Raw genomic sequence first — 11,436 nt, 5'->3', positions numbered from 1 at the left:
AAGGGCTATGTGCCACAAACAAAGTTAACTTCCCAAAAAGAAAGGAGGGAAAAGGGCTACCTAAGTATGGTTCCCAATCAGAGACAACGATAGACAGCTGTCGCAGATTGAGAACTATACCCTGCCAAAACATAGAAATACAAAATCATAGAAAAACAAAACATAGAATGCCCACCACAAATCACACCCTGACCAAACCAAATAGAGATATAAAAAGGCTTTCTTATGTCAGTGCGTGACAGGGACTAAGACAATGTTTCAAGGAACCACAGACTTATTCTGTAAAACAAAGACAATAAAAAAAAACATTTCCTAATTTCATTCTATCTCACCAGAACTAGTTAAGCAGCTTTGACTGTTGAACCAGGCATATACTGTATAAGCCCCATCTATCAAACTGTCTAATCTAGACCATCCACACAGTTTGTGATTCGCAACAAAGTGGTGTCCCTCCCCACCACTTGTTTTGGTATACAGCTGAACATTGAACAGCTTCCCAAATCTCAGACTGTACCTTTAACTAAAACACGATGCCGCTTGACATGCAATGCCAGGCTAGAAGGGGATTAGACTTCATAGACAAAATGTTTGATGTTATGAATGGGTATGGCAGATATACGTTCCAGACACTATGGTTGTGTTGGATAGTAGCGCTGGGAGTTGTCAGGGACTTCACGACACAATATTATCAGAATTACAAGGTGCTGATATGATATGTATTACGATTCTCATGATTCTACATGTATTGCAATTCTATACTGTGATTTTATTGTGATGCGATGTTCCAAACATATTGCTCACTATATGTCTGTGGCAGAGAGACTAGAAAGCATGAGGAAGTCATGGAAATTGCCCCCCCCAAAATGTGCTTCCTATTTAAAATGAAAATGGTGAACAGTCTATGAAGGAAAATAAGAGTTTTAGTGCAGGGACAGCCAACTAGCACAAAAATAATAGTTTGATATTGTTGATGCGACACGACACGATATATCGTGGAAAATATTATCCCAATATGTAACTATCAATTGTTATTTCCTTCATTACTATTGGATAGGTGTTTTAACGGTCTTGCTGTTGTACATGTAATTCCTTATTGACACCATTGAGGTAGGGTTTGTTAAGATGACAGATTAGTTTATTGTAACTTCTGGCCAGTACTGTATGTATTTTCTAATTAAAAGGAATACAATGAAATATAATGATTAAAGATATGCTTTTTATTAAAATATCCACAAGCAGATGTAGCAGAAAGGGAACAACAAATAACAAATACAGCGTGTATAAAATAGTGAAGGTGAAGCACCCTGAGACGCTATTATCTCCCCATAATATTTGATTGTTCCATTAATCAAAGATATAATTAATCCTTTAAATCCCATATGATTCTTTCATTTATTGTGATACAATGTGATAATCTCAAAGAATGTGTAACAACGCATGTGGTCTGTGACCCACGCTGACAGGACTATTTTAACATTCCCATCTGATGGGCGCTTCATGAGAATTTGAACTGAAGGAATTTGAATGTTTACTGCTTTAAGTGAGGAATCACCTCAAAAATTCTTCCAAAATATTCTAAACATTCAAATTCATTCAGTTTAAATTCTCATGAAGCGCCCATCAGATAGAGATATAAAAAACAGTTCTGTCAGCGTCTATGTCAAACATCCGTCCAACATATAGGGTCAGTTTCCTGGACACAGATTAAGTTTACTCCTGGACTAAAAAGCATGTTGAATGGAGAATCTCCATTGAAAGTAACTAGTCCAGGACTAGGCTTAATCTGTATCCGGGATACCATCCCAAAGATCAAGACATACTTTTTCCCCCTAATAAATAGGAGTTACTGTTTCCAGTGCTGTTTCCATAGTACTGTTTCCAGCCCCTTCCATGTTCACCAAGCCCCAGTGGGCTCCGATGGAGGTGATCCCGGCACCGTTGAAGCGACCGCTGAGCAGCCTTAGCTCATTGCCCATGTTGGCTGGGTAGAAGTTGAAGGAGACTTGGTTGGGCAGGCCGGCTGACAGAGTGCGCCCCATGTTGGTGGTTAACACCAGGTAGCAGATGTAGTCTGCTGGGTTGTACTTCCCAGACACCTCGACGATGGCCTCATCATTAAACAGCTCCATCTCCTGCTTTAAGCCCCCTTCGCTACCGAACACAGGAGACCAGGTGTTGCCGTATCTCAGCTGGAACCTAAAACAGAGGAAGCTTTTCACGTTGGTTGTGTTTTGATAAGGCACATTCAGACAGAGAGAGCAGGTAGCATCAGAGAATATCAAGGAATTACATTTGACATTGTACTCTGGGTTAGATATGATAACAATATTGTTTGGTCATGTACTGAATATGTAATAAACACAACAAATAAATAAATACAGAAAGAAAGAAAGAAAGAAAGAAAGAAAGAGTGTCTGTTGGGTAGTGTAGTTGGACTGAGTCGTGGAGTCTGCTGGGTAGTGTAGTTGGACTGAGTCAGTGGTGTTTGTTGGGTAGTGAAGTTGGACTGAGTAAGTGGTGTGTGTTGGGTAGTGTAGTTGTGCTGGGTCAGTGGTGTCTATTCATGGGTCTGCTCACCCGCTGATGTAGTTGTTGCTGTTGCTGTTGTAGTAGTAGTAGTAGTAGTAGTAGTAGTAGTTGTTGTTGGTCTCCCACACTCTGACTCCTGTGATGCGTCCTTCACCGTAGGAAGCAAATGGGGTGCCAAGTCCCTGACCCACCGCAGAGGAATACGAGTACGGGTCTTTGATGGCTAAAATAACATGGGAAATAAGTTTACTATATTTACTATATTAATAATACATATTTATAAATACATCATTTTAATTTTACCAACACATTTCTGAAAGATCTTTACATTATGAGTAAAGTGCAGATGAATTAACTAAAGTACATTCTGCAATGATTTAATCCATCAGCTTTTGTCTCAAAGAAGAACCTAGAAGTCTAACTGAAAAAGACAAGTTGGTGAAAGCACAAAAGCTATTATTTAATCATTACAATTCAGAATTGTATTTTTATTACTCACGCAATGCCGAGCAGCCTGCCAAGAACACTGTGACAACCAGGATTAAGAACATTCTGCAAAAGGGAGGCATCAATACTTAAGACCTTTAATTTCAGTCAATTTTACTCTCACTCCGTTTCACTTTCAATGGTAAAACTTGATTTTTTTTTGTTAATAATGTTTTTCATAGTAGTTTGTCAAAACAACTAAGTCCTTTTACCTGTCAGGTCAACCAGTGTTTCCTAGGAGGGAGAAGAAAATAACCTTTTGGAATGTGACGTAACAATCAACAAACCATTCTTGAATGTGAAATGTTATAAAACAGCTCTAAAAAGTTGAGCCTATTCTTGTTTACTACAATCACCCTTGTAGTGCTAAGCTGCTGTCACATTCAAAATAATATCAGATCATTTAATTTAAATTTAGAGGCAAAAGGGCCAAAATGTTTGTGCCCAAGTACCAAGAGATAATGAGTATTAACTTCATAACATTTCCCACAACAGTATCATGCATTGAATACAAGTTTTCTATTTAGTTAGTTGTGTAGTTACCCACAGTGCTATATTGAGATGTGTGTGAAAACCTGTGAAAGCTTCTTATCTCTCTGTCTCTGCCAGGTCCTTCTAGTCTACTGCTTCCTAATAGAACTGTATTTATACCTGCTGAACATTCCATCAGCTCTAGATGGAAGGTGCATGACAAGGAACACCTTTAGTCAGTCACTATAGAGACGTCAGACATTGTTTTCTAATTGGTTGAGGCTATTTTGGGAGAGAGAATCAAGGAAGTACTATAAGGAAATAATAATTGTATTCTTTTGAATTGTAACAAATGAATGATCTGAAATAGGGATTAAAAAAATATACAATCGAACAACCGAACAATTCAAAGAATATACCAAAATTGTATGAATGTGTACGAAAATCCCTCAAAGTCAGTCTCCCAATCTTCAGTTGTTTCATTACCCCAAGAGGAACTCCTTCCCTTCAAACATTAACACGCTGAAAAAGACAAGTGGATCTGGTCATTAACAGGATGGTTAGTTCATTGGTTTGCTCAAATACCTACAGTATTTTATTGTAGAATATTTGTATTTCAATTTGTCTTTCAATTACATGTATTTCAATTTAATTCTAGATGTGCAGATGAGATTCAACATTTTTTGTGTCCATTATTGTCCGACGTTTTCTGCAGTTTGTTACAATACTCACATCTTCATTAAATCACTGGCAACCTGTACATGTTACTACAATATGATTTCATTTTCTGCAGATTAACCAGATAAATATCAGTAGAAGTTACAAAGTGAGAAAATAAATAAAAGTTTATATACACATTACTAATTAAATACCCTCATGCACTTGTTACTACCCTTCTATAAATGTGATAGTTCAATTAAGATATTGCTAGATTACTTGTTAGATATTACTGCATGGTCGGAACTAGAAGCACAAGCATTTCGCTACACTCGCATTAACATCTACTAACCATGTGTATGTGACCAATAAAATTTGATATGATTTGATAGTAATACAATATGTAATGTAGCACTTTATTGATAAAAAATAAAATGTCCAAGTAAAGGACAATTGCTTTTGTGTATGTAGGTTGAGTTATCAATTTTCCTTTAGCTGGGGAAGAATGTGAATTTATTTCAATAACTACCCATTGGGCACACACTGGTTGAATCAACGTTTTTTCCAAGTCATTTCATTTCACTTCAAAAGGTAAAACTTGAATAAGTTTGTTAATAATGTTTTTCATAGCAGTTCTTAAAAACAAGTCAGGCATTTTACCTGTCAGGTCAATCACCCCTAGGGGGGGGAAGAAAATACACTTTATTGAATTGTGAAATGTGACGTAACAATCAACAAACCATTCTTGAATGTGAAATGTTATAAAACAGAACTAAAAAGGTAAACCTAGTCTTGTTTACTACAATCACCCTTGTAGTGCTGTGCTACTGTCACATTCAAAATAATGTCAGATCATTGAATTTTAAATGTAAAGGCAATGAGGCCAAAATGTTTGTACCCAAGTATTAAGAGATGATGAGTATTAACTTCATAACATTTCCCACACAAGTATTATGCATTAAATACAAGTGCACATTTTCTATTTTGTTAGTTGTGTAGTTACCCACAGTGCTATATTGAGATGTGTGTGAAAACCTGTGAAAGCTTCTTATCTCTCTGTCTCTGCCAGGTCCTTCTAGTCTACTGCTTCCTATTAGAACTGTATTTATACCTGCTGAACATTCCATCAGCTCTAGATGGAAGGAGCATGACATGGAACACCTTTATTAACTTACTATAAAATGAATCATGAAACAATTACAAAGATTTTACTGACTTACAGTTCATAGAAGGAAATCAGTCAATTGAAATAAATAAATTAGGCCCTAATCTATGGATTTCACATGACTGTGAATACAGATATACATCTGTTGGTCACAGATACCTTGACAGAGTTGATCAGGCTGTTGACTGTGGAATGTTTGTCGCACATCTTTTCAATAGCTGTGCGGAGATGCAGGACTTTGGCGGGAACTGGAACACGCTGTCATGCACGTTGATTGGGGGCATTCCAAACATGCTCTGTGGGTGACATGTCTGGTGAGTATGCAGGCCATGGAAGAACTGGGAACCAGGAATTGTGTACAGATCCTTGCGACATGAGGCCGTGCATTATCATGCTGGAACATGTGGTGAAGTTTGCGGATGAACAGCAGGATAAAGGGCCTCAGAATCTTGTCACGGTATCTCTGTGCATTCAAATTGTCTTTGATAAAATGCAATTGTGTTCGTTGTCCATAGCTTATGCCTGCCCATACCATAACCCCACATACACCATGGGGCACTCTTTTCACAAAATTTACATCAGCAAACCACTCGCCCACACGACGTCATACATGTGGTCTGTGGTTGTGAGTCCGGTTGGACGCACTGCCAAACGATCTAAAAACAACGTTGGAGGCGGCTTATGGAAGAGAAGTTAACGTTACCTTATCTGGAAACAGCTCTGGTGGACATTCCTGCGTTTAGCATGCCAATTGCATGGTCCCTCAACTTGAGACTTCAGTGACATTGTGTTGTGTGACAAAACTGCACAATTTAGAGTGGCATTTTATTGTCCCCAGCACAAGGTGTATCTGTATAATGATCATGCTGTTTAATCAGCTTCTTGATATGCCATAGATGTCACATGGATGGATTATCTTGGCAAAGGAGAAATGCTCACTAACAGGGATGTAAACAAATTTGTGCACAACATTTTAGAAAAGTAAGGAACATTTCTGGGATCTTTTATTTCAGCTCATGAAACATGAAACCCACATTTTACATGTTGCATTTATATTTTTTGTTGAGTGTAAAGTAGTTAGTTCACATAAAGATGTATGTAATTCATATGAATGAAATAATCAACATGTATTGATCATATCTTTATTAATGCTGCAGAAATGAACTTTAATGCAGTATCCAAATCCATATGATGTATTGATCACAATATAATAGCCATATCTGGGAAAACCAAAGTGCCAAAGGCTGGGCCTAATATAGTGTATAAGAGGTCATACAATACGTTTTGTAGTTATTCATATGTTGATGATGTAAAGAATATTTGCTGGTCTGTGGTGTGTAATGAGGAGCAACCAGATGCTGCACTTGACACATTTATGAAATTGCTTATTCCAGTTACTACTAAGCATGCACCCATTAAGAAAATGACTGTAAAAACTGTTAAATCCCCTTGGATTGATGAGGAATAGAAAAATGTATGGTTGAGAGGGATGAGGCAAAAGGTATGGCAAATAAGTCTGTCAGCCCAACTGATTGGCAAACATAATGTAAATTAAGAAATCAAGTGACAAATCTTAATAAAAAGAAAAATAACCTATACCATGAAACAAATATAAATTATATAAAGAATGACAGTGAAAAGATTTGGAGCACCTTAAATTACATTTTGGTGGAAAAAGGCAACACGGCTCCATCATTCATTGAATCAGATTGCTCATTTATCACAAAACCACTGATATTGCAAACGACTTTAATTACTTTTCAGATAAACAAACTAAGGGATGACATGCCAGAAACAAATGCTGACACTACACATCTGTCACGCCCTGGCCTTCGTTCTCTTTGTTTTCTGTATTATTTTGGTTAGGTCAGGGTGTGACAGGGGAATGTTTGTGTGTATTTGTCTCGTCTTGGGTGGTTGTAGTTTCTAGGGGGTTTTGGTAGAGTGTATGGGGTTGTGTTGAGTGTAGGTGTCTAGGTGTGTCTATGGTTGCCTGAAGGGTTCTCAATCAGAGACAGCTGTCATTCATTGTCTCTGATTGGGAGCCATATTTTAGGCAGCCATAGGCATTAGACTGGTGTGGGTAATTGTCTATGTTTAACGTTTGTAGCTTGTGTATGCACTAACGTTTGTAGCTTCACGGTCGTTTGTTGTTTTGTAAAAGTGTTCGTTTTCGTGTTTCGTCTTCTGAAAATAAAAGAAGATGTATTTCTCTCACGCTGCGCCTTGGTCCACTCTTCCTCAAAGTTACGACGATCGTGATAACAGCCAAGTATATCTGACCAAATTATCAAAGACAAGAATTGTACTTTTGAATTCCGTAAAGTCAGTGTGGAGAGGTATTTAAAAAAAAATGTTGTCTATAAACAATGACAAGCCACCGGGGTCTGACAATCTGTATGGAAAATTACTGAGGATAATAGTAAACGATATTGCTACTACTTCAATTTAAGCCTACTAGAAAGTGTGTGCCCTCAGGCCTGTAGGCAAGCAAAAGTCATTCCCTACCCAAGAATAGTAAAGCCCCCTTTACTGGCTCATATAGCTGACCAATCAGTCTGTTGCCAACCCTTAGTTAACTTCTGGGAAAAATTGTGTTTGACCAGATGCCGGGGTGGTAGGTAACTTAGTGGTTAGAATGTTGGTCCAGTTACTGAAAGTTTGCGTTTGGTTTCGCGCCTGCGGGGTTGAATATGCTTATCTCTCTTTGTTTACAATGGTGCTATCCTCAGATAACAGCATCGTATGCTTTCGCCGAAAAGCCTATTTGAATTCTGACATGTTGGCTGGATTCACAACCAGGGTAGCTTTAATTTGGTATCTTTCATGTGTGATTTAATGAAAGTTTGATTTTATAGTAATTTTCATAGTAATTCATTTTTATTTGGCGCTCTGCATTTTCTCAGGCTTTTTGCCAAGTGAGACAGTAGCGTCCCGCCTAAACTCAGATTTTTGGATATAAATATGAACTTTACCGAACAAAACATACATGTATTGTGTAACCTGAAGTCCTATGAGTGTCATCTGATGAAGATCATCAAAGGTTAGTGATTCATTTTATCTCTATTTCTGCTTTTTGTTACTGCTCTCTTTGGCTGGAAAAATGGCTGTCTTTTTCTGTGACTTGGCTCATACCTAACATAATCGTTTGGTGTGCTTTCGTCGTAAAACCTTTTTGAAATCGGACACTTTGGCTGGATTTACAACAAGTGTATCTTTAAAATGCTGTAAAACACTTGTATGTTTGAGGAATTTAAATGACGGGATCTCTATTGTTTTCAATTTGGCGCACTGCAGTTTCACTGGCTGTTGACGAGGTGGGACGCTACCGTCCCACATACCCTAGAGAAGTTAAACTGCTTGGAGTAACTCTGGATTGTAAACTGTCATTGTCAAAACATATTGATACAATGGTAGCTAAGATGGGGAGAAGTCTGTCTATAATAAAACGCTGCTCTGCCTTCTTAACAACACTATCAACAAGGCAGGTCCTACAGGCCCTGGTTTTGTCGCACCTGGACTGCTGTTCAGTTGTGTGGTCAGGTGCCACAAAGAGGGACTTGGGAAAATTGCAGTTGGCTCAGAACAAGGCAGCCCGGCTGGCCCTTAAAAGCACACGGAGAGCTAACATTAATGACATGCATGTCAATCTCTCATTGCTCAAAGTGGAAGAGAGATTGACTTCCTCATTACTTGTTTTTGTAAGAGGTGTTGACAAGCTGAAGATACCGAGCTGTCTGTTTATAATACTGGCACGCCATGCAAACCCCACACAGTCCCCAAGTCCAGAACAGACTATGGGAGGCACACAGTACTACATAGAGACATGACTACATGGAACTCTATTCCACACCAGGTAACTGATGCAAGCACTAGAATCAGATTTAAAAAGCAGGTTAAATACACCTTATGGAACAGCGTGGACTGTGAAGTAACACAAACATAGACACAGACACATGCATACAAACATATGATAACATACACACTATGAACACATGTACATGGATTTTGCATTGCAGATATGTGGTAGTGGAGTATGGGCCTGAGGGCACACACTTGGTGTGTTGTGAATTCTGTAAGGAATGTATTGTAATGTTTTTTAAATTGTATAACTGCCCTAATTTTGACGGACCCCAGGAAGAGTAGCTGCTGCCTTGGCAGCATGGGGATACATAATACATACATATACAAATAACCCCTAAAGTCTATTGTAACATAACCAATCAAAGTATCATAATTAAAAAATCCCCATAAAAACATCTGTCACTTTAAGGTAGAGATATCTGTTTTGCATGGGCTGCATCTCAATACACCACATCTGCCTATGGTAGCCTTCCACATCTGTGGTGGAAGGTGGCCGAGCTACAGAAGTATTTGTCAGACCATGAAACATCCCGAAAATCGGTTTCTCACGAAATCATGTGTCGCGTCCGAACGGTTTGGCCTACAAACTATTTAAATGTGTAAAAATATGTATATATATTTTGTGAGCTTTCTTATATCTTCTAGTTATAGGACAGACACTTCAAAACTTTAGTCCTTATGATTACTTTTTGACTGTATTTTTTGCTATGTAGGAATGTGTTATTCAATGCGTTTCTACAGCCTATAGTAGTAAAGGCCAAATTCAGTATTTTGATAATTTTTACATATTTCTTCATCCTTAAGAGTATCCTAAAATTCCAAATCAAATAGCTAAATTATCCATGGTATGACCATCTTAAAACAATTCTATATGCTAGTTTACGAACTTTATCGTTATCGAACAAACTTTATCTGACTCTATGTAAACTGGAAACCACACACCCTGAGGCTGCATTCATCGTAGCTGGGGATATTAACAAGGCTAATCTGAAAACAAAACTCCCTAAATTCTATCAGCATATCGATTGTGCTACCAGGGCTGGTAAAACCTTGGATCATTGTTATACTAACTTCCGCAACGCATATAAGGCCCTTCCCCACCCTCCTTTCGGAAAAGCTGACCACGACTCCATTTTGTTGCTTCCAGCCTACAAACAGAAACTAAAACAGCAATCTCCCGCGCTCAGGTCTGTTCAACGCTGGTCCGACCAATCGGATTCCACGCTTCAAGACTGCTCCGATCACGTGGACTGCGATATGTTCCGCATTGGGTCCAACAACAACATTGACGAATACGCTGATTCGGTGAGCGAGTTCATTAGAGAGTGCATTGACGATGTCGTACCCACAGCAACGATTAAAACATCCCAAACCAGAAACCGTGGGTTGATGGCAGCATTCGCGTGAAACTGAAGGCGCGAACCACTGCTTTTAACCAGGGCAAGGTGACCGGAAACATGCCCAAATACAAACAGTGTAGCTATTCCCTCCACAAGGCAATCAAACAAGCTAAGTGCCAGTATAGAGACAAAGTATAGTCGCAATTCAACAGCCCAGACAAGAGGTATGTGGCAGGGTCTACAGTCAATCACGGATTACAAAAAGAAAACCAGCCCCGTCGCGGACCAGGATGTCTTGCTCCCAGACAGACTAAATAACTTTTTTGCTTGCTTTGAGGACAATACAATGCCACTGACATGGCCCGCTACCAAAACCTGCGGGCTCTCCTTCACTGCAGCCGAGGTGAGTAAAACATTTAAACGTGTTAACCCTCGCAAGGCTGTAGGCCCAGACGGCATTCCCAGCCGCGTCCTCAGAGCATAAGCAGACCGGTGTGTTTAAGAACATATTCAATCAATCCTTATCCCAGTCTGCTGTTCCCACATGCTTCAAGAGGGCCACCATTGTTCCTGTTCCCAAGAAAGCTAAGGTAACTGAGCTAAACGACTACCGCCCCGTAGCACTCACTTCCGTCATCATGAAGTGCTTTGAGAGACTAGTCAAGGACCATATCACCTCCACCCTACCTGACACCCTAGGCCGACTCCAATTTGCTTACCGACCCAATAGGTCCACAGACGACACAATCGCAACCACACTGCACACTGCCCTAACCCATCTGGACAAGAGGAATACCTATGTGAGAATGCTGTTCATCGACAGCTCAGCATTTAACACCATAGTACTCTCCAAACTCGTCATCAAGCTCGAGACCCTGGGTCTTGACCCTGCCCTGTGCAACTGGGTCCTGGACTTCCTGACGG

The 11,436-nt window shown here is 39.3% G+C and overlaps 1 protein-coding gene across 3 annotated transcripts; it reads right to left on the bottom strand.

Annotated features, from left to right (window-relative positions):
- Positions 1–1,196: 1,196 nt before the first annotated feature.
- On the bottom strand, positions 1,197–3,648 carry LOC129837855 (zymogen granule membrane protein 16-like). Of its 3 annotated transcripts, none has more exons than XM_055904330.1 (5): positions 3,563–3,648; positions 3,228–3,249; positions 3,029–3,081; positions 2,578–2,752; positions 1,197–2,196 (listed from the first exon to the last, which is right to left on the bottom strand). In XM_055904330.1, exons 3-5 carry the CDS (start codon positions 3,078–3,080, stop codon positions 1,830–1,832), a joined length of 594 nt encoding a protein of 197 aa, XP_055760305.1. In that variant the 5' UTR covers position 3,081; positions 3,228–3,249; positions 3,563–3,648; the 3' UTR covers positions 1,197–1,829. The 3 variants fall into 3 exon arrangements, with proteins under 3 accessions (XP_055760305.1, XP_055760306.1, XP_055760304.1); XM_055904331.1 differs by having other exon boundaries at positions 3,559–3,637; XM_055904329.1 differs by lacking the exons at positions 3,228–3,249; positions 3,563–3,648 and having other exon boundaries at positions 3,029–3,098.
- Positions 3,649–11,436: the final 7,788 nt, after the last annotated feature.

Source organism: Salvelinus fontinalis, chromosome 38, assembly GCF_029448725.1.
Source record: "Salvelinus fontinalis isolate EN_2023a chromosome 38, ASM2944872v1, whole genome shotgun sequence".
Taxonomy (NCBI): Eukaryota; Metazoa; Chordata; class Actinopteri; order Salmoniformes; family Salmonidae; genus Salvelinus; species Salvelinus fontinalis.
The sequence above is the reverse complement of the archived record's forward strand: the minus strand, read 5'-3'. Positions and strand labels throughout refer to the sequence as shown.